This window comes from Salvia hispanica, chromosome 4, assembly GCF_029641045.1.
Source record: "Salvia hispanica isolate PSC_SH4W2 chromosome 4, Shi_PSC_v1, whole genome shotgun sequence".
Classification (NCBI taxonomy): domain Eukaryota; kingdom Viridiplantae; phylum Streptophyta; class Magnoliopsida; order Lamiales; family Lamiaceae; genus Salvia; species Salvia hispanica.
This window is the reverse complement of record NC_142695.1, coordinates 15189975-15214763: the sequence shown is the minus strand read 5'-3', so window position 1 is coordinate 15214763 and position 24789 is coordinate 15189975. Positions and strand designations below refer to the sequence as shown.

The 24789-nt window shown below is 38.1% G+C and overlaps 1 protein-coding gene and 1 long non-coding RNA gene across 2 annotated transcripts; both read right to left on the bottom strand.

The window, feature by feature from the left end:
- Positions 1 to 2285: 2285 nt before the first annotated feature.
- Positions 2286 to 4690, bottom strand: LOC125194716 (ABC transporter G family member 9-like). The gene is made up of 4 exons (XM_089056559.1): positions 4619 to 4690; positions 3411 to 4209; positions 3036 to 3349; positions 2286 to 2954 (listed from the first exon to the last, which is right to left on the bottom strand). The coding sequence occupies exons 1-4, from the start codon at positions 4688 to 4690 to the stop codon at positions 2286 to 2288; spliced, it is 1854 nt and encodes a 617-aa protein (XP_088912685.1).
- A 3572-nt stretch (positions 4691 to 8262) lies between these two features.
- On the bottom strand, positions 8263 to 10083 carry LOC148927339 (uncharacterized). The gene is made up of 2 exons (XR_016137576.1): positions 8618 to 10083; positions 8263 to 8555 (listed from the first exon to the last, which is right to left on the bottom strand). It is a non-coding gene; the product is annotated as an uncharacterized LOC148927339 (long non-coding RNA).
- Between the last annotated feature and the right edge of the window lie 14706 nt (positions 10084 to 24789).

Genomic DNA, 24789 nt, shown 5'->3' with positions numbered 1-24789 from the left:
TGAAACAATCCTTCATATCTCTCTACTAAAAAAATGTAAATCACACTTTTAACAAAATGATGAATCGATAACTCGTAATATTCAAAACGTCAAAATAGTGACCATAAAAAAAATCCGAATGATAAACTACACAAAAATAACATTACATTAATGGGTTGAATTGACATTATTACATTATAACTTTTTAAATATTGGAGTATTTATCTTTATTAAACGTGGCTTGTTGAAACATGAAACATCTATACTATGCTACTTTACAATTCTCAAAATACTGCAAACTTTTTTTTTGTAAAAATATATTTAATTTCTCATGTTCAGGTATAGATAAGATAATTAAATTCTCTATATAAAACCAGTTGTATCCCAGAACAATTAAGTGATAAATCCTAATTTCAAAGTATTAGCAAACCAAAATTTGGTAGCAGACTATTTTATTTTATTTGAACAACTAAAAGGTTGATCGACTCAATTTTGCTAGGCTTAGTTATCTCATTGCAAATAAACATATATACATATGCATACATGAATTTATTAATTCATTATAAGTGATCAAAGGAGTATTATTTTTATTTACACTAAAATATAATTATAGCGCCAATGACAATATAAATATACAAAAATAATAAAAAATTGTGTAAAGATGAAGATAAATATTATGTATGTTTCGAGTTAAGGATATTACAATTCCTCCCTCTCCAAGAATTGTAGTAAGAAATATTGGGATAGATTCTTAAACCATATATATACGCGGTACTCTAACTATTGCAATCAAAGAAAAAAAAACAACAATAAATGAAATGGAAGTGAAAATTATAAAATAAACAGAACTATTAAGTCTAGTCGAGAAAAATCATCTTCCCGCAAGACAAATTACATCACGGCTTGTGCTCTCGGATTGACATATCAATCCCAAAGATGAAACGACTTCCTCCTAACGTATATTGCATCTCAAATCCGCCAGACACGATGAACTTGATGGAGCTCCAAAAATAGAGCAATACAATGTTCCTAAAATGTACAATAAAAACTTGAGAGCTTAAAAGATAATAGAGAATGCTTTTGTTGGTGTGTAATTCATCCACAACTCAATGCCTTTTATAGGCACAATAGTAGGACATGAAAGATCATGGAATTAAAACATTATAAATTATAAAATTAAGCCATGGAGGTTACAAAATTTGTTTAATGCTCAAAATCCTATTTAAATATCTAAATTCAATAGCTTATAAATATTCAAATTCATGGGCATGTATTAGTTATTTCACTATTTGGATGTTACTTCTTAAAGAAATAAATTCTCATCATTAGAGAAATAAATTCCCCTCACAATAACCGTCCAAATATATATGATTATGATATAATCAATTATCAAATTTAATAATTTTTATTTATTGCATTTACATCCTTTGCACAAAATAGTTATTCAAAACAATCCAAAACTCGCATTTTATACATGTATAGATATCACAATATCCTTCCAAGTTCCAACCACATGCTAGCACATGACACGTAAGTGTAACATAACAACATAATTAAGCAATAAAGGATGACCTGAAAGAAATACCTCAGATTGCATAAAGGAAAGTTTATGTTGCATTAAATGCAATTTATTTTGCATTTTAGTCTATAATGCAAAATAAATAGCATTTAATGCAACATAAACAATCTTTTATACACCGTGCACCGTGCAAATTTCAAGTCATTCTGACACCAAAGGTTTTAACCCGATTTCTACGTTCGAACTGCGTTAGTTAGTAGTACTGAAACCGAAAATACAGTAAAATATCGTTTTCCAAATCGCAATTCGCTTGCACCGTGCGAATTTCAATTCATTCTAACGCCGAAGGTTTTAGCCCGATTTCTACGTTCGAACTGCATCAGTAGTACTGAAATCGATTTCAAATTGCGATTCGCATGCACTGTGCGAAAAAACAATAAACTATCGTTAGATTCCAAATTGTGATTCGATGCACCGTGTGAATTTCAAGTCATTCTGACACCGAAGGTTTTAGCCTGATTTCTACACTCGAACTGCATTAAAAGTACTGAAATCGATTCCAAATTGCGATTCGCATGCACCATGCGAAAAAACAGTAAACTATCGTTCGATTTCAAATTGCGATTCGCATGCACCAACACCGTGCGAATTTCAAATCATTCCGACATGGAGTATTTTAGCCCGATTTCTACGCTCAAACTGCATTAGTAGTACTGAAATCGAAGAAGTTAAAGAGTGAACGAAGCACTCTTTAGTTCTTACACAAGAAGATGCTGATACTAAAGGCCTACTGCCCCTTAACACCAACTCTCATAAGGAAAAGGTAGGCTATCAGCCAATAAAACATTATCATCCCAGCCATGGCGAACAGCGAAGTGGGCACGATGGTCCCTGTCCCGCCGATCCGCACAGCTTTGATGGACGAAAAATCTCTGACGAGGCAAGTTGTGTTTCTGCTGCAGTGATAGGTCTCCTCAGTCTCATACTGCGAACCCAACAGCAGACTGAGGTTGTGTGAGCTGATGGAGATGTACCTGATCCAGCTAATAAATATAGGGACGTGTTGCACGAAGTAGCCGCTAGACAGTAGGAAGATGAGCATGATCACGGTTCCAAGTGTGACGGCAGACACCTCGTCCATCACAGCTGCCCCAATGGCCAGGCCGAGCCCATGTGAGCACATGACGCTGTAGAGAAGCACGAAGAGGCCCGAGAAGAAGGCTCCGGCTGTGTGCTTGAGGCCCGCCATGATGTAGGTCATGGTATAGAAGATGGTGGGGAGGACTAGCTCCATGGGCAGGTCACCTAGGGTGAGGGCCATGAAGTAGGACGACAGACGGTACATGCCCGATGCTCGTTCTTTCGTGAGCACCATGCGCTCTTGAGTGCACATGAAGATGGCCTCGAACATGGGGTAGAACCCACAAAACTCGGAGTAGAAAAATAGGAGTCCCACCTGCATTTTTAATCATAAAAAGGGTTAGTGGCTACCAATACAGTAGGAGCAATTCTTTTCAAACTCAAAATTACCTATTACCTGGTCCTGCAAGTGGTTCGAGTCGGATTGCCACCAAAGGAGTCCAGTGAAAAGGGCAACCACCAAGACTTGCACAATCTTGATTGTTGAAAAGGATTCATACTTCCTTTCTTTAATTCCCCTCCTAAGCAAGATTGAGAACTGATACAACCATGGATTTAACCAAGGCTTCAGTTTCCTATCATCGGTTGGAAGACCACTATCATCAACAATCAGCTCTGACCTCACGTTGGCCGATAGCTCTGTTTTATAAGCATTCACCAATCTCAGCTTAACCTCTTCTTGATCTTCATTTGAATCACCCGTTGCCACTCCTACAAGATATGCAACACATTCAGATCCAATCTTTACACAAGAAAAAACAACAAATCTTACCGTTTGCTAGATCCAGCAATAAATCAGCCGGGTTCATGGCAACCCCTGGGGCAAACCCCACACTGGAAAAGTAGTCCAACACATCGGCTCCTTTGCCGAAATACAGCGGATCCCCATTCGAGAGCAGAAGTACCTTGTTGAACAAATAGAAGAGCCTGCTCGAGGGTTGGTGAATTGTCATCACTGTGCGTCCGCCCTCATTGGCGAGCTCCCACAGCGTGGAAACAATCCTTTGGGCGGTGGTTGAGTCCAATCCTGAGGTTGGCTCATCAAGGAATAATAAGCTGGGGTTGGTGAGCATCTCCTGTCCGATGCTCACCCGTTTCCTCTCTCCCCCAGACACCCCCCTCACAAATCGACCACCGATGATGCTATTCCGGCACCTCGCCAACTCAAGCTGCGCAATCACAGCCTCCGCGTGCTGAACTTTGTCGGCCTTTGTCAGAGTATCGGGCAGCCGAAGGAGGGCCGTGTAGACGAGTGTCTCCGTCACAGTCAGGTGAGGGTGGAGCACGTCGTCTTGGGTGACAAAGCTGGTGATGCGTTTCATCGCATTGGAAAGCGGGTGGCCATTGAAGGTGATGGTCCCGGAGAGATCACCGCCTAGCCGGCCGCCGAGGGCTGTCAGCAGGGTGGTCTTGCCGCTGCCCGAGGGCCCCAGCATCGCCAGCATCTGACCGGGAAGCACGGTGCCGGAGATCCCTTTAAGTATAACTCTTTGCTCTTCTGATTTTGCATTCCTCTTCCACGTGAATCCTCCTCCACCATTTATTTTTATCCTGTAAACCAGTTCATCGAACTGCAATTTTTGATGTTACTTTAATCCGAAAACTAACAAGCATTAAATTAGGTATGTGAATGAAACACGATTATTTGATTTTAAGTGAAGAATTGTCACATGAAAAATTGCTACATATTTTGTAAAATATAACTGAGTACACATTGAATCTCACGTAACCAATTAATAAAAACACTTGCATTTTCAAAAAAAAAGGAAGAAAACCGGTTAGTATTACTCTGTTCTGGTGATTTTAAATTTGAAGAAGATTATCAGTTGTCACTATATTTCATTTATTCTCATATTCTAATTCATGCCATCTTCAATCAGCAGGTATAACTAGCCGAGTCCATATGAATAAAAAAATGGTATACACTGCTTTCAGTTAAATGGTAATGAAAACGGAAAATTTAATTATTTGCAAAATTACCAGGAGTGTGACAGGAAGATTTGGGCGGGCAAAGATGGTTGGGTGATCCTGCGCCTCGAGGTCGGCCGCCATCTGCCAATGTGATGAATTAGAATCCGTAGGAATTAAATAAATCAATCTAGGGAGGTTAATACTGAAAATAACTCAATGACTTTTCCTTGTATAGACATATACACATTCCCATTGAATTGTAGTATTATGTAACAGAACCAAAATCAACAACAAGAAGAACAATGGGTTTTACTTTTGTGCCCTAACTCTTCGATCCACACATCAACAGATATGTCATGCTTGAGAGATGAGAGGGGAAACTGGGATTACTGTCTTCTTCTTTACAGAGAAGAAAACAAATATAAATTCGGCTTTATGACTGTCTTTGCATCTAAGTACATTTCAAATATCCACCTTAGTTTCATTCCAATTTTCATCCAAAATATATACTCCACGCGTTAAAAAATTACTACTGCTAATTATTTGACCGTTATCACTATAAAAAGTTACCAAATTTGGTTGATTTTACTCAATCTTTCAATAATATTATGATTGTACGGAGTAATATTTTTTCAATTATCCTTAAATTTCTTATTTGAAGAAAAAATTATGCATGATGTGTCAGATAAAATGGAGTACTCATTTAATATACTACTTAGTCTATAATTTTACATATGTGCATGTCAAATCAATAAATTTTGGACATGCATGCAAACAATTGAAAAAAAAAATTCTCCCTCCGTCCCCGATTAAGAGTCACACTTTTCCATTTCGGTCCGTCCCAAATTAAAAGTCACACTTCATTTTTACCATAAATAGTAAGTAGGTCCCACATTCCACTAACTCAATTCACTCACATTTTATTATAAAACCAATATAAAAAAATGGGTCCCACATTTCACTAACTTTTTCAACCAATTTTTCTTTACATTTCTTAAAACCTGTGCCCGGTCAAAGTGTGATTCCTAATGGGGGACGGAGGGAGTTCTACTGTACTATTAACGTTAATGATATGACGTACGTAGTATCATTTATTGGCGCACTAAAATACATTAACAAACAGTATAGTTAGGGTCGGAAAATAGAGTAATATTGTTGCTTGATTCAATATGTGCAGCCTTTATAGGCAAGAGATAATCAATACAATCAATGAAAATATATTCTATTTATGGTCTAAGAACAATTAGAAATCAATCACGTTAATTTTGTGATTTCTTTCCAACAAAACATATATCTACGGAATGAGCTCGACCATAGTTAGAAGAAACTAAAAATGTCTAATATAATTTTCATATCCAGCATAGAATGTTTCTGTTTTGGGTAAGATTCATTTTATTCACAATGCTCAGTAGTATAACTTAATCAAGCTTTGTGCACTATAATTTAAATAAGACATAAAAATGCATGACGGAAGTTGCTACTGTCCTGATCATGAGCTCAATAAAAAAGCAAGTATACAAACAAGCTTTGCAGTATGACAAAATACTACCAAAACAAAGTGCTAATACAACTTTAACACACCATGTTTGAGATGTTTAAACAGAGTTTGATCTTTCTTTTTTGACAAAATATAACGCACCTATCTTTCTTATTGTATTCTATTTCTTACCTTGCTCTCTCTTATTTAATGTTTTCTATTTTATTTTCATTTCCATTCTACTTAACTTTTTAAATATATATTCCTTTTTATGTCCAAAAGAAATGCTCCAGCACTAATTCATCAGAGAGTATACTCAATAAAGTGAACTATATAAATAGTTATGATGTTTCAGTCATGAACATGAATGGTCCCTAGATAATTTTTTAAGTCCTTGATACTTTTTTGCATTTTTTGGCTAAAAAAGGTATGACACTACAAAAAAAAAACGCTAATTACCAAGGGATTTACTGACAACAAAATATCCATCAGAATTTACCCATGGATTACCAAGGGATTTGCTGCTGGTAACTTTCCCGATGTTATTTCCAACGTTTTCGTCACGGACTTTGTCAGTTTATTTTACCAACAGACGATTTCTGCTGGTAAAGCTATTATTTTAATAATCATTAATTTAGGAATTAATTTCCAAGGGAAACATCCGTGGGAAAATTAAAATGCTATATTCCATTTTTAATCATTAATTTATGAATTTAATTTCCGAGGGCCATTATCCGTGGGAAATTAAAATGCACTATTCCGCTTTTTACTTTAACCCTAGCTCTTTCTACCGTTTCGACCGTTCTACTTCCTCAGCTCCGTGAAATCAAAAATTGCTCGATTCTCCTCCAATCTGCGAAAATTGTTCGGTTCTCTATCTCCAATCTGTGAAAATTGCTATGAAGCTTGTGCATTTTAACTGCGAGGAAGGAGTGAGAAGGAGAGAGAGAGAGAGAGAGAGAGCTGTCGTTTTTTCCTACACTGATTTGGTGATTTCTCTCTTCTTTTCTGCGGTTTACTTTAGGAATTCTCCACATTTTTCCTGCTTTATTTGTGCATTTCTTTCTATCTCTCCAACTCTGTCAATTTTCGTCCATGAGTGTTGGTGTGCATTTTCTCATTCTCTATATTCAACTCTGTCATTAAACTATAGTTTGATGCATTTGATTTTTAGTTCAGAATTAGTGTTGATTTTGGGTTAAACTATGAACTACTAGTATACATTGCATTAGAAGGTTGTGGTGTTCACAAACATTTCTCAGTTGACAATAGAATGCCCTTTTTTCATTGCGTTAGTTTATGAAAAACTCTCAAACTAGTAGAATCCATCAAGGCTATGGAAATTATTTCACATTGATGTGACTCTCATCTGCTATATCTCTGTGTTTGATACTTTGATTTGTGGATAGCGGAGAAACTTCTCAGTGGGAAGCAAAAGAGCATATTTGTATGACCTTCATGTTCTAGCGATCTCTGTATGTAGCATTGCTTTGGCCGGGACTTAAAAATTGTGGTGTTTGCATTCATTCTTATTGAGAGTTATTACTGCTAAGAGCTTCTTTATACTACTATATAAGTTAAACTCATTGTTCAGTAGAGCTTCTTTATACTTCTCATGTGTAACCCTTTTTCTGTCCAAATACATTCGGAAGGCTGCCACTGAGGAGGAAAGGACATCGGTAACGATAAGAAGTTATGGACTAATAGCTGCAAAATGCATTAGTACAGTCTAGTAGATGAAATATGGAATATACATATTTCATGGAAGAAAAAATTTTCTTCTCCCAAATTCATTTCAAAAGACAAATGTAGTATTCACAAAGATATCACGCAGTAACAGACCACCATTCCCATGTAAACTAAATAAACTTGATAGCCGAGTTGGTCTTTTCTAGTTTCATGCTTTCATAAATAAACTCTTTTTGTACTATTGATTGTTTGTTGCTGTTAATCATTAACTTTAATTATGTTGGCAGATATTCTTGCTTTTGCTTGCTTTTATTTGAACTCTATGATGCAGCGAACAATGAATGAGGAGAAAATGCCAGCTGCTTGATCAAATATAGATGGTTCATTCTATGATTTCTTTTGGTTTTTGTAATACCCGCTTCTTTCATTATCCTTTTCGTTGATGTTTAATGTCGAACTAAAGAATCTTCGCTCTATTGCTTCGTTGTGTTAAATAAGAACTCATCACTTACTGATGCTTAGTGTTGATAGTTCGCAAAACAAAACCTTGAAGTGAAAATCAAATGAACTAAACAATTGGAATTTACATTGTAGAATGTCAGGAATTTTCGAATAGCAATTCTTACTCAATAAACGAACAACTAATCTTCAAAATACTACAATACTTAGAACAAGGCTTCCAATAAAGGAAACAAAGAAAGGGAAAGATAAATGTGTATGGAACATATGGCATCGGGTCTCTTTTTCCGGGCCGAAAGTTGCGGCCGTTTTCCGATCAGCCGTTGGGCCGGGGTATCAAGCTGTCCCGGACAGCAGCTTGGCAACCAAGTTTTTCTCGACCTGCAAGGTAGAGATCAGTTTTTGTCCACTAAGGATCAAAAGAAAACAAAAGGGGCTCTTACCATAGGGATGGAGACAACTTTTCTTTAGTTATAGATGACCAAAGAATCACCATAAGAGGCAAGTCAGCCCTGCAGCTCCTTTGGCACAACAGCCACCTGCTTCTCTGCACAATCAAACAATTCCAATTACTAACTAGTACTAGGTACCCATAAAATACCAAGTTGCAGCCATAAAGGAGAGGCAATGTGATCTCTAAAAGTGAGATTTGCTGCAGCATAACAACAAATGGTACAACAACCATTTAAGGCCTCACGGGTACACCACACTTCGCCTATAAATAACTCCACACCACATTCGAACTCCCTTTCTCATACACTTTGAATTTTCAGCCACAATGGCAAGTTTGAGAGTGAGGGCTTGGAGTAGAGTTTCTGCAGAGTTCTTGCAGACAACTCCCACACCCATAGGAGCTTCAAAGAGAGAGTAAACTTTGAGAATTTTGGAAACTAGAGATTCAAGCTACAAGTTCGAGAGGTAACCCCCTCAACAAATCCCTCTTGCATCATTGTAGAACAACATGGTTTAGCCAAGAACTTAGAGAACATAGAGCTCCATAGATTCCCACAACATTAGCATGTACAAGACTTCATCTCAAAACATAAGCTACTGCCAAACAAATTAAAAGAAGTTGTATAAAGAACTTAGCTTTAGGCTGTCCGGCGACGAAGCGATTGCCGACGCAGCAGAGGCGAGGCGGGGCGGTCAGCGGCTTCACTCGCCGAGGCTGACGACGTAGGCGCGATGACGAACCTGAGTTCCACGATCTAGGCGCCTTTCCCCTCGATTGGTGACTTCGCCGCTGGAGCAACAGCGAAAGGCGGCCGCCGGGGACGACTGCTCACCAAGGGCAACGCCGTGGGAGAGAGGCGACGCCTCCTCTCCACCAATTAATTCGCGGAGGAGAAAGGGGTCACGGTGGGCGTTGATTCGCCGGAGACGACGGAGGAAAGAGAGAGGCGTGAGGAGAAAGTATACGCCATCGGATTTCGGCGATCGATTGAAACGGCGAAGAACCGTGAGGAAAAGATGGAGGCGCCGCTGCTTCGCTTCATTTCTAGATTAGGGATTTTAATTGGAAAGGGAATTTGGGGGAAATGACGATGGAGAAGGAAGTAGCATAATTGGACACTTATTTTTTTCTTTATTGGGCCACCTTATTTATTTTAGTTGGGCTTTAGTAATTAATTGAAGTGGTGGCTGACTTAATTAGTTAGATGGGCTCAATGGAATTAGTGGTGAAATGGTCCTAAATGTTTTAAAGGAGAATGGAGCATGGACCAATTTTAATTGAGAAGTTGGGCTGAGATTAAATATTTGAGCCGAGAATTATTTATGTGAGCTTGGAATTAATTTAAGGAATTTGAGCTTGAACCTTAATTAATTAATTCCCAAATAAATTTATCGAGTTTTCAAAGATGGAAACATATTAAAGTAAGGCGCGAAGGACCGACCGGCAGGCGACTCACCTTAAGAAAAATTCAAAGAAAAGATTTAAATGTGAATTTTCCAAGAATCCATACTTTATTAAATGCTCAAGTATTTGTTTTCAAGAAAATAGAAGTTCTCCGGACTTAGCAAAGTGAATAATTAAGTTTTACAGAGTAGTGAAGCCGAGGTAGAACTAAGAAAATCATGTAAGACAAGACTAAGGACATAGGTGCTATACCATAGGGTACATGCATTCCTTCCAAGGAGAAATAGTTCAAGTACTAATTAGCGTGCTACGCTATTTATTTTTCAAAGGATAAATTGCTCAAGGGCAAGTGAGGTCCAAGCGAATAATCAAATTGAAGAATAAGCATATCAGGTGGGCATTCTTTCAAACGTGATTTCAGTATGAAAATGTGATTCTTTGCTCAAGTATATTGTCATGCCATGTTTTGTTTTATGATTACCTATCTGCTTGGCTATGCCAATTCAAGTTAAATCGAATTCGGGTCCCAGTAGGGCCGCAAACCCTACTCGGACTAGTGTACACATGAGGGGACCGTGAGCTAACAAAAGGGGTTGGCCGGTCCAGTGACCGTCGTGGAATGTGGCCACATTCCCGGTTCACACAAGGTTCAGATATGGTATATCTATGTTATGTGATTGCGCAATCAAATCTTTACTAAAGGAAAAGTATTTTAGTGACTCGGGTCTTTTAAGTAAAACCCCGTGATCACTCAACTGTGGCATTGACAATTAAAGATAGAACTGTTTTTGGCAATGTGCCCACTGAGTATATCAAATACTCAGCCCTGCATGTTATTTTCAAATGTGCAGGTTGAACGTGGACGAGCAGGCGAAGGTGTTGGGACAAGAATTTTAAATAAGTAGTTAGGTAGCCCAAAGCAGCATGTCTTCATACGTGCTATTTAGTCTTGGACTCTTCCGCTGCAATCTAAAGTTATGTTCTAGAAAGTTATGAACTTAGTCTTGATACGCTGAATTCATTTGGACTATGTACCCATATGCCTTTGAGACTTTTGCTTTAAGTGATTTTACCCCTTTTACGTTGTTCCTTGATTATTGAAAATTGTTTAGTCGCGAAATAGCTACGCTCACTAGCACTAGGGAGTTGTGGTCGTGACAGTTTTGGTGTTATAATTTACATGTAAAAATAAATGGAAAGTGAAGAACAGATGTAGTACCATTTTATTTTGTGATCATCTGCTACTTGCTTATGCTCTATAGGCAATAGACCGGGCTTTGGAGCAAGGCTTAATTCTGATAGAAGGATCGGGGCCTAGATATGCAACTTCCACGGTGAGGAACACTATTGCAAAATACTGACTTTTATTACGTTCCAGCGGTTGTTAACTAATATTTGAGATGACATTCCATTTCCCTTGAAAGAGAGATTTATGATTAATGATACTCATACGAAGTACTAGTATAATTCTTGTAGTTAAAGTAACAATCATCAGAATATTTCAGGCTGCTTCTTTTTTATTTCTAGTTGCATTTGTCTTTTGACATGTAACTTATAACACCATTATATATAATAAGGTAGAATAGCCATGCCACTAATCTGCTTCCATTTCTTCTGAATTTTGTTTAAAAGCAGTGGAATAACCAAGGAAAAAGAAAGGAAGAGAAGGACCTTTGAGAGAGAGAAAGGAAAGTGAGACGATGAGCATACCTTCTGTTTTCATTTATGTGTATTCCTCTCATTAGATCTTGGTTTACCTCTGATTTTCAATCCTTTTCTTCTTCTTTCAATGGTGAGGAATTAACTGACATTGATGATTTTCTGTTGTTCTGGTTTACCTCAGGTTTGCTGATATTGAATCTTATTGATGAACCAAGGATCCGATAAATCCTACTTAGTATTTATTTGATCATTGACTGCTTACAGGACTCCTGCCTGATTTTTTGGATAAGGTGTAACATCCCGAAATTTCGAACACTAATTTTAGAGCCGTAAAATTTTTATTTAATACTATTGATGACGTGGGAGACGTGAATTAAATGATGAGTGATTTATTGCATGATTCCTTGTGACCTAATTGCGAATTAGAGTTGAGATTGAATTAAATAGTCAATATTGTTGATAATATTGTGGTGAATTATTTACCTAAGGGATGAGTGAGATTTAATAGGATCATTATTTATTTATTTGAAATTTTCGATCCCTACTACTATTGGAGAAGGAATTCTGTTTTTTTGGATTTAATTATTGCTTGAGATAATTACCTAAATTAAATCCAAAGTCCGATTTTTCCTTATTTTCTTTCATGAAATTTCGACCCCCATGCCTATTATAAGGAGATTTTCGAAAACCTCCTATTTATTGGAGAGGAGAATATTTAATTATATTATTTGATCCCTTATTTATTCTTTTCCATGAATAAATATAAATATTCTAGCAAATCTTACCATATCTCAAGGAGATCTTGCCATATCTTATTTTAATTAATATTTGGAATTGATTCCTTATGGAGGAATCAATATTAACGCCTATTCCCTATTCTTAGTGGGAGAATTATTATTTTTATTTTGCTCCATGATATTTTATTCTACTACGTCAAATATCTAAATTAAATCATAGGCTAATTAAATAGCCTAAGATTTCGAAATCCCCTTATTCCTTATCAATATTAACGCCAATCTCTCCCACCATATCTCTCCAAATCTTTATTTATTTATTTAATTGAGGAGAATCAAATCTTCCCAAATATTCTATTTAATTACCTAGAGATTTTATTGAACCCTATAAATAGGAGCAAAACCTAACCATAGACCCCCAAAAATCGTCCCCCACCCCATATCACACGCCACTTCTCTCTCTCCACTCTCTCTCAATTTTCTTCTACTTTTCTCCAATAAATCTTCATCTTTTGAGAAAAATTAGAGTTTGAGTCTCAAGAATCGTCGAAGAATCAAGTCCCTACTTTGTTTCTATCGTTCGCTTTAGCAAGAAAATGTACCTATATATTAATCTTCTTCATCGGTATTCTTGAAACCCCCCCCCCCTCCCCCCATGCATCTAGATTGAGTGAAAGTGGGTTAAATGGTTTATGGAAAATGCGTGTGCGTGTGCGTGTGTGTGTGTATGCGTGCGTGTGTGTGTGTGCGTGTGTGTATGTGTGTGTGTGACACGGTAACGACCCTCATGTGTGACATAAGTTGATAATAGATCTAGGATTGTTGAGTGAATAAACATATATGATGAATATGCCATGTTTTGAATGATAAATGTAAACCGGATCGGTGGGAAAAAGGGGAAGCGTTGAGACATGCATGATTTAGGAATTGATGTTGAAACTGATACATGATATGTGCATATGTGATTAAAAGGTGAAACTTTGGTTGCGAAGCCGGATAACAAAAGAGGGAATCATACTTGAAATCTAAGCAGTCGAGGTGGGCTTTATTCTTAAACTCTTTTATGTTGCAAATTTATGAATGTGGAGAGATAAGGGTGATTTACACTGTTATGCCATGCCTGTGATTATTTGTGATGATGTTGTGCGCCTGATGCACAGTTTGAGAGTTCACTCCATTGGGCTATAGGGCTATGGATATGTATAAACGAATTCGAGTCTGAGTAGGGCCGCAAACCCTACCAGGCTAGTGTACACGGTGGGATCGGGAGCCGTCCTTGCTAGTCGGCCGGTCTCGTGGGCGAAAAGTGTGGCCACACTTTCGTTGCACCATGGAAATGTTGTGATTGTGGAAATTGATGAGGAAATTGGGGAGTTTGTTTGACTGGTCAGCCTAAGAAAATATTTTTGTGATAGTCGATGATATTTATTTTGATAATTGTAAAACTCGAGTTCACTATGGTAAGGGTGGCATAAATAATAAAATATTTTGGCAACAAGTTCACTGGGTATTTCAAAATACTCAGCCCTGCATGTGATTTCCTTATGTGCAGGTTGAACGGCGACGAGCGGTGGCGGGTGTTGAGCACATTAATAAAATAAGATGGATATTTTGAACTTCGAGTGTAGTTGTGTCTTCATACATAGCTTCACTTTCTCTTGGTTGCTTCCGCTGAATTTTTGAGACTTATTAGTATTATTTGGCTATTTTGAACTTGTTCCCTTTGGTTTAGAAGATTGAGACATGTTGTCGTTTTGTTGAATTTATGTCGAACCCTTGATTTTTTATCATAGTTTATGGTATCTATTCTCCATTGATTTTCTAGGTTAAACCGTTGACTTATTGCTTTGGTAGTTCGTTTAATACCTTGGTCAAACCTCTTTAAATGAAACCCTAGCCTATGTTTTTATTGCTTTTAAGTCCGTTTTGGTAGCAGTCGCCGTATTTATTATACCCTAGAGTCTTTTCAAAGCCTCAGTTCTTTCCGCTCTGGACCCAAGAGTCTTTTCAAAATTTAAATTTATCCTTGTAACCATTTACTAACGTACTAAATACGGAAGGCTCAACACCGCAACTCGTCCCGCTCAACCACGAAGAAAGAGGTACAAAATATTACTATGACTTTCGGTTGAAAATATTATACTCTTGAAAATTTCGGTGGAAAATGTTATTTTTGTGAAAATAGAGAGCATGCCATAGGACGACTCCTAGGAGTTAGGAAATATTATGTGAATGTGAAGCGATGCTTCCCGAATGGTGATCGGTCAAATATTGTATGCGAGCTTGTGAAATTGTGAAATGTGATTCCATGGAATATTGATTGACTGAGTGTTACTATCCACATATATTAGTGTCCGATGCTTGTTATGCAATGGGACACCAAATGATTTATATGAATAAACATGTGGATTGTGCAATATATGGATGGCGTTTTATGTGATGAAAATTCATGACTGAGGAAGTGCGAGGTATCATGAAGAACCACTATGAAAGTGAAATATGGAACTTTGAACTTTGTTGCTAACGTAGGAGTCATATGAAGCTTGAGTTAGGTAGTGATCGAATATATGTTGAAGTATGAGACTTCAAGCTATGCTTGAAATTATAGAGTGCCTAAGAAGTAGGCCAGACTGAACGTGGTAGAACTTAGTTGTAAGTGGACAACTGCAATATCACTTTCCTGAGTGATAGAACCAACGAAAATATATATTTCGAACTTTGGTGTATTCTTACAATGGTGAGATTATACCTAAGATCTAATAAAACTATGCAGTCTTGCATACCATGCCAAAGTGGCGACGCGACACAAATAAGACGACGTTTATGACACCTTAAGACCACGTGTATAACGGCAATCGAAAAAGACTATGTGACATGGCAAGAAGAAGACTTTGAAGATGCGACCATCAAACATAGTTATTAACTTCGACGACAAGATGAATCTCAATTTGGAATGCTCGGTTTCATAGAACGATGTTACCATGTTCAGGCTCGCGAAAAATGTGCGAGGTATTGCGACCATCGTAGCTCGAATGACCAATTTTTAAATCAACAGTACTTACTTGGATCCTAAGTTCTTTTCGGGACGCTTTGAATAACCATGAGCCCTTATCTATTTAAACACCTTGGTTGACTCACAATTTGCAAGTGATGTCCCTTATTTCTTTTCCAATATCGAGTCATGACTCACTTGGCTTGAAATTTGTGTTTGCCCTTGTAACTTTGGATGTCTTGCTTGAGTAGTATTCTTTAATTCGTCATTCATAAGAACGATATTTGATTTTATGAGCTTCTGTCATTGAACTTCATTCCTAAAGTTGTTTGTAGTTATGAACTTCAGTATGATCACATCTCCAGACCTGTTTTCTTCAAAAGATGGAATATTCTTCTTGGAATTTTTGTTCACCTCTTCATTTCTCCAATTCTTTTTTGCAGAAGTGAAATTCTTTTTAGCTCAGTGATTTTTCTTTCTACAACACCAAGTTAAGGCTATGATGTTCTCTTCTTCGTTAACGGGTTTGATCGTGTTAATTTTCTGAAAAGTTCCAATCACTTTGAGTTGCCCTCAACAAACCCGTTGAACCATTATTAGTGCTACTTCATGAAATTTGTCTATATTTCTAAATTCTGACGCGACTGCTTGTTTTAGGTTTTGACATGTTTGATCAATATCATTCATTGCTTCCCGAAATTTTTGCAAATTTTGATCGGGCAGTCTGGTATGGAATTTGAGATTTATTGCAGTTTCATCCTGTTTTCATGACCTATATCATGTTCTTTCGAGCTCTCGTCAGAAGTAATTCTCAAGCTCTATGGGTTTTCTTGATACCTCTAAACTTTATAATTCTCAGAATGGACGGGTTAAGTCCAATGGAACTTAGTCCTTGCTTTATTTCGAACCAATTGTCAATGATGAGATTTGATAGTGTCGAGCTAGAAATGTTGTTCTTGTTTCCTTGATTAAGTTGGAGCCTTTCCGATTAAAGACATTCTTAGTTGTGCTTCTTTGAGTTGAAATCAGTTTCTATCCAAGTAAGGCCGTTTGATCAATTTTCGAAATTATTGATACTAGACTCAAGGAAATGTTAGAGTCGTGCTTTTTGGATACACACGAGGAATAAGTTCCTATGGCCAATCACGCGTGGAAATTTATACACCAACTAAATGTTGGGACTACCGCAGCGGAAGACACGGAAACCAAACAGGTCCTTGACCGGATCTATTTAGGTGATTATGCATTCGACTCCAATTTCATGCAATTAACATAGATGTATAGATATAACATCAAATAAACACATAATTAATGCATATTCGATGTAGATTCGATTGTTACCTCATAATCCATCATTGGATTGACGTTGCTAGCTGCACCACCCGGAGATCCTTGGTTTATCGACCACGAATCTTCCGTACTATTCCCTCGTCCTTGATTCTCCATCCGTGTGGGCGGATCTTAGAAAAACCAATTAAATAACTTTGAATGGATCTAGGAAAACCCAATACAAACACCAAATTGTCTAGATCTAATCCTATGAATTAGGATAGATCAAGAACAATAATCAAAACCCTAATTCTCCCACAACTATGGCTCGAAAATCGAGACCAAGAGGAAGAGGAAGGAGGCGCCGATTTCTAGGCACTAGGGTTAGGGTTTTGTGTTGTCTTGGATTGTGTGCTAGGGTTTCCCTTTCATTCATTATTTATAGTGGACCTTATTGGGCTAGTAAGGGAATCCATGGAATGACTTAAGTGTTGGGCTCACCCATTAGATAAATTCCTAATTAAATCAAATGACCCATGATTCAATATATTATCAATGGAATATTATTTTGTTCCACTAAAGAATAATATTGCACTCCCACTTAAATCACCAAATTACAAATAACTTGAGTCCATTTTATTTTATAATTTTCCCGCGTTTAAGATTATCTTGATCCGTCAATTTAATTCTTTTGTCTGCTATGTGACTAGAATTAAATTAATTCTCCAAAGAGTTTTTCTAGTTTGAAACTTTATTTATTATTCGTGGAATAAATTCCAACTGCGCAGTTTTCTGAATAATAAATTCCTCTTTCAAACACCTCTTGGGGATCACCCCTTAGGGATTTAATCATACCACACTGGGCACGCGAATTCTATGAAATAATATTCCAATACCTTCATGTTATTCAATTACTACCACCCAAGATATCATGAACTTGAGTTACGTACAAACTCTCACATATTGATAAGTCAAAGTGGCGTTTGATTGAATAAACAATATTGATATTAATATCATAGACTAGAAAATACTAAACTTTCTTGAAATATATTCTTTCAGTAGATAGCAATAAAGAATACATTTCGGATTAGATCCTTTCAGTGCTTTACCACACCGGTGTTACTAATCTCATCTTAGGTAAGAGAGAATTATCACAAACACCGCAACCGTTCCAATAGGTAGCCAAAGCCTATCTAGGTTGTGAATACGTTTTTCTTCTTACTAGATCTGGCCAAGTCCCCTACTGGAAAACTCATGAGGAGATTCATCGAATTTCCCTACTTGACCTTCTTAGTAAAAAGCCTTAGACTTGTTTATCATATTTCAATAATAAACCATTATATTATATTATTTATTCTCATTATTAGGTAAACAAGTGGACGTGGCGTTTCTTGTATACATGCACAAGCTACTGTACAAAGGCATGTACGCTCGAAGCATCTTTTAGTATACAAACCCCAACACTAAAAGCGTCGACATAACCAATAAACGAGACATTAGATATTTTGCAACAACGAACTACCTGCCACAAATTGCTAGAAGATCGAACTTAAGCAATAAACTCTTGAGAAAGGAAATATGTTTACGAGTAGATGATGATCAATGCATGAATGATGAAGCGGAAAATTTAGATATTTATTGTAATCGGATGCTTGGAGAGAAGATGATGAAATAGTTTCTTGTTAGCACCAGACTCGAAATCAAAATCGTTATAAGAGGCGATATGGAAATTTGAGGAAAAGTGTGAGTTTGAAGAAAATGGTTGTTTTGAAAGTAGATGCGAAATGTTATTTGTTACATGTTTATTTTGAAGTATGCATGATTTTCATTGTGCTAATTTTCGATCCATAAGATGATAGTGTCTTCATCAGTGGGTGGGACAATAGAAATCTCTCAAACGTCTCGAACGTAGAAATTTTATTAGGAGATCTTAAATTAGTCGCTCACGACCTGCAAGTTATGGCGATGGGAAATATCGATATAGTCCTAGGAGTGGTTTGGTTGACACGAATTTTGCGACGATTCGTTGTAAGGAATGACAAATATCCCTACAAGCTCCGGGAAAGGAACCCACCGTATACCAAGGAATCTCGAGGAAACCGGCGAACCGCTATAATCTCTGCGCTACGAGCCACCACGATGATGAAGAAAGGACGTCCTGCCTACCTCGTCTATCTCCATGGAGAGGAGAAGGAGGAAAGGAATATAGAAGACGTCGTTGTCATGCGAGAATTTCCAGACGCTTTTCCCGAAATGTTACCTGGACCGCCACTAGATCGACTTACCAAGAGTGCGCACTTCATACTGATTCCTATAACCCATAGATCGGACAAGCTAGCTCGGATCTACATACAAGAAATCATGCGATTACATGGAATCGCAGTGACGATTACGTCTGATCGTGACCCGAAGTTCACTTCAAAGTTTTGGATTAGTTTACAGAGCAAACTTGGAACACGCTTAAATTTTAGCACAGCTTTTCACCCACAGTCCGATGGACAATCCGAAAGGACGATACAAACTCTCGGGGATATGCTAAGGGCCGTGGTGCTCGACCGAGGCGGGAGTTGGGAGACCGCACTTCCTCTGATCGAATTCGCTTACAACAACAGCTTCCAAGCAACGATCGGCATGGCGTCGTATGAAGCTCTATATGGAAGAAAGTGTAGATCTCCGCTCTACTGGGATGAAGTTGGCGAACGAAGGGCGCTTGGACTCGATGCAGTCGAAGAGATGGTCGAAATCGTTCGACAAATCCGTGTGAGAATGAAGGAAGCCATGGACAGACAAAAGTCATACGTCGACGTCCGACGGACAGACTTACAATTCCAAGCCGGCGACAAAGTTTTCCTCAAGATATCCCCGTCGAAAGGGATAACGCGTTTTATCGGACCGTACGAAATTCTTGAAGGAGTAGGACCCGCAGCTTATCGTTTAGCGCTGCCGCCCAGCCTTGGGAATGTGCACAACGTCTTTCATGTGTCGCAGTTGCGGAAATACGTGTTCGACCTGAAGCACGTGATTCGCTACGAGGAAGTTGCCGTAAACTCGGATCTGAGCTACGAGGAGCAACCCCAGATGATTATGGACCGGAAGGTTCAAATCTCGAGGAACAAATCTACTGCCTTCGTGAAAATACTATGGAGAAATCACGGGCCCGAAGAAGCCACGTGGGAGCTTGAGGACAAGATGATGGAACTATACTCGGAACTCTTCTCATTAAGGTACCAAATTTCGGGATGAAATTTCTTTTAAGAGTGGCAGAATGTAACATCCCGAAATTTCGAACCCTAATTTTAGAGACGTAAAATTTTGATTTAATACTATTGATGACGTGGGAGACGTGAATTAAATGATGAGTGATTTATTGCATGTGACCTAATTGCGAATTGGAGTTGAGATTGAATTAAATAGTCAATATTGTTGATAATATTGTGGTGAATTATTTACCTAAGGGATGAGTGAGATTTAATAGGATCATTACTTATTTATTTGAAATTTTCGATCCCTACTACTATTGGAGAAGGAATTCTATTTTTTTGGATTTAATAATTGCTTGAGATAATTACATAAATTAAATAATTATTGCTTGAGATAATTACATAAATTAAATCCAAAGTCCGATTTTTCCTTATTTTCCTTCATGAAATTTCGACCCCCATGCCTATTAGAAGGAGATTTTCGAAAACCTCCTATTTATGGGAGAGGAGAATATTTAATTATATTATTTGATCCCTTATTTATTCTCTTCCATGAATAAATATAAATATTCTAGCAAATCTTACCATATCTCAAGGAGATCTTGCCATATCTTATTTTAATTAATATTTGGAATTAATTCTTTATGGAGGAATCAATATTTACGCCTATTCCCTATTCTTAGTGGGAGAATTATTATTTTTATTCTGCTCCGTGATATTTTATTTTACTCCGTGAAATATCTAAATTAAATCATAGGCTAATTAAATAGCCTAAGATTTCGAAATCCCCTTATTCCTCATCAATATTAACGCCAATCTCTCCCACCATATCTCTCCAAATCTTTATTTATTTATTTAATTGAGGAGAATCAAATCTTCCCAAATATTCTATTTAATTACCTAGAGATTTTATTGAACCCTATAAATAGGAACAAAACCTAATCCTAGACCCCCAAAAATCGCCCCCCACCCCATATCACACGCCACTCCTCTCTCTCCACTCTCTGTCAATTTTCTTCTACTTTTCTCCAATAATTCTTCATCTTTTGAGGAGAATTAGAGTTTTAGCCTCCAGAATCGTCGAAGAATCAAGTCCCTACTTTATTTCTACCGTTCGTTTTAGCAAGAAAAGGTACCTATATTGTAACAGTCCGCCCTCCTAGGGTACAATAAATGCGGCGGCTGTTACCCAAAACCGACTCCAAAAAATCAATACATGGCTAGGGTTTCATTCAAAGAATACCGACCAAAGGAAACGAAGGTTATATCAGAGTATTTAATGCAACAACTTAACCTAGAAACTTAAATAGGTAAACAAAAGGGAGTTTTATAAATGACGATCAAAACTTAAGAGAATGACATAGGTTTCAAGATAACGTCACGAGAAAAGTATAAGGCCTCAAAAACGAAGAATAGTGCCAATCAACCAAATCAATATCAGAGTATTAGAACTTAGCGGAAAACGACCAAGAGAAAGAGCATAGCTATGTATGGAGACACAACTACACTTAGAGTTCAACATATCCATTAATTAATTGAGCTGCTCAACACCCGCCACCGCTCGTCATCATTCAACCTGCATGTAGGAAAAACACATGCAGAGCTGAGTATTTTGTAATACTCAGTGAGCTCGTTGCCAAAACATTTTATTCAAAAGTTATGCCACCCTTACCAAGTGAACTCGAGTTTTAAGCAGTTAAGAGAAATATCACGAGTATCACAAAATATTTTCCATAGACTGGCCAGTCAAAATAACTCCCAATTTTCTCATCAAATTCCACAATCACATATCACAATCTTTCCATGGTGCGACGAAAGCGTGGCCACGCTTTTCGCCCACGAGACCGGCCGACTAGCTAGGACGGCTCCCGATCCCCTCGTGTACACAGCCTGGTAGGGTTTGCGGCCCATACTCAGACCCGAATTCGTATATCATATCCATAGCCCTATAGCCCAATGGAGCGAACTCACAAACTAGGCATCAGGCACACAATCTCACAATAAAACAAACATAGGCATGGCATAACAGTTAAACCACCCTTATAGCTCCGATAATTATCTTTGACAAAATAAAAGAGAGTTTTTGAGAGTAAAGCCCACCTCGAATGCTTAGATTTCAAGTAGTTTCGCTTTTCCGTTATCTGGCTTCGCAACCGAGGTTTCACCTTTAAATTCACATATGCACATATTCACAAATTAGGTTCAATTATAACTCTTAACTTATGCATGTCTCGTTACTTCTCTCTTTCCCATCGATTCACCTAAATCTTCATAACTTATCAATTTCAAGTCACACTCGTCATAAATTACTAATTTCAAGTCACGCTTAACATACATATATTTCTTAGCATCTCAACCCTAGATCTATCATCATATGTCATACAAAAGTATTTAGCCATCAAGCACACACTACACAACACACACTTCAACACACACCCACACGCATAACACACACACACGACACACACCTCACACTCTCGGCGCACACACACACACATGATCCCATATCCCTTCTTATCCCTTTTTCACTCAATTAATATGCATGAAGGTTCAAGAACACCGATTAAATCGGTTGGAAGAAAAAGAAAAGGAGGGGTAGAAGAAGAACAACATAACTCTTAAGCAAAAATACCTTTTTAGAGAAAATCAATCGGTAGAAACAAAGTAGAGACTTGGTTCTTCAATATCCTCGGATTAAACTTCGATTTCTTCTCAAAAGATGAAGGATTTATGGAGTAAAGTGGAAGAAAATTCAGAGAGTGAATGGGGGTGAGGGGGCCGAAAATATGGGGGCTAGGTTTAGGGGTTTCTCTTATTTATAGTACTCAACAAGATCTTTAGGTAATTAGAATAGAATATTTGGTAAGATCTCATTCTCCCAATTAATTAAATAAATAAAATAATATTGTGAAGTAGGGAAGAAGAATTAACAAAAATAGAAGATGGCAATATCTCCTAATTTTCGAAAAATTAGGCTAGGTAATTAGCCATGGTTTTGTTTTTGGTATTTTTCCATATAGAATAAAATATCATGGAGCAAAATAAAAATAAGGAAAATCCTCCATGAAACAAGGTAGGGGCCGATTTCTATGCCCTTTAAATAAGGCATGGATTTCTTGAATATTGACTAAAATAAAGTAAGGCAAGATCTCTTGAAGTATGGAAAGATTTGGTAGAATATTTAAATTCTAGGTATGGAAGGAAATCAAGTAAGGAGTCAAATAAAATAAAATAATTCTTTCCTTCCCAAGTAGAGTGATTTTCGAAAATCACTAGAAAATAAGGGGGCTCGATTTTTCCATCTTTAAACAAGGAAATAATTGGCTCTTGGAATTTAATTTGGATAAATATCCCAAGGATTAAATAAATTCCGGAAAAATAGAAATTCTTTCTCCAAGGGGTCTAGGGTTCGAAAATTGCAAGAATTGGGGTGACAAGTATTTATGGAAATTTTCTCTAATATTCTCACTCACCCTTAAACAAATAATTTACCACATAAATCACACAAATAAATAAATCACATGCCACATCATTAAGTCAAATAGTTTGACTTTTCAAACTTTCACATAAACCCTAACTCAAATTGACCATATCAACTCATGAAATAAAAGCATTCTCGATGCCACGTCATCAACAATAAATTCTAGGGCTCAAAAAAATTAGGGTTCTAAAATCCCGGTTGTTACATCCTACCACACTTAGAAAAAAATTTCGTCCCGAAATTTGGTACCTTTTACGGAAAGAGTTCCGGGTAAAGCTCTATCATCTTATCCTCACGCTCCCACGTGGCTTCCTTGGGCCCGTGGTTTCTCCATTGGATTTTCACGAAGGCAGTGGTTTTATTTCTCAAGGTTTGGACCTTGCGATCTAAGACTAACTGGGGTTGCTCCTCGTAGCTCAGATCCGGGCTTACAGCAATATCCTCGTAACGAATCACATGCTTCGGATCGAACGCATACTTTCACAACTGCGACACATGAAAGACGTTGTGCACGCTCCCAAGGCTGGGCGGCAGCGCTAAACGATAAGCTACGGGTCCTACACCTTCTAGAATTTCGTACGGTCCGATAAATCGCGGTTTCAGTTTGCCTTTGACTCCAAAACGCGTTATCCCTTTCGACGGGGACACCTTGAGGAAAACTTTATCACCAGCGTGGAACTGTAGGTCCGTCCGTCGAACGTCGGCGTACGACTTCTGTCTGTCCTGGGCTTCCTTCATTCGTGCGCGGATTTGTCGAACGATCCCGACCATTTCTTCGACTGCATCGAGTCCGAGCACTCTTCGTTCGCCAACCTCATCCCAGTAGAGTGGAGATCTACACCTTCTCCCATAGAGTGCTTCATATGGCGCCATGCCGATCGTTGCTTGAAAGCTGTTGTTGTATGCGAACTCGATCAATGGGAGTGCGGTCTCCCAACTTCTGCCTCGGTCGAGCACCACGGCTCTTAACATGTCCTCGAGAGTTAGTATCGTCCTCTCGGACTGTCCATCGGATTGTGGGTGAAAAGCGGTGCTAAAGTTTAATCGAGTTCCTAGTTCGCGTTGTAGGCTAATCCAGAATTTTGAAGTGAACTTCGGGTCACGATCAGACGTAATCGTCACTGGGACTCCATGTAATCGCACGATCTCTTGAATGTAGATCCGAGCTAGCTTATCCGATCCGTGGGTTACGGGGATTGGTATGAAATGCGCGCTCTTGGTAAGTCGATCGATGATCACCCAGATCACGGTGTTCCCTTTGAGGGTCCTTGGTAACGCCGTCACGAAGTCCATGGCGATGTGCTCCCATTTCCACTCGGGTATCTCCAGCGGTTGTAGCTTCCCGTACGGTCGTTGGTGTAAGGCTTTCACCTGTTGACATGTTGACAGGCTAAGCAGCGCTCCACGAAAGCTGCGACG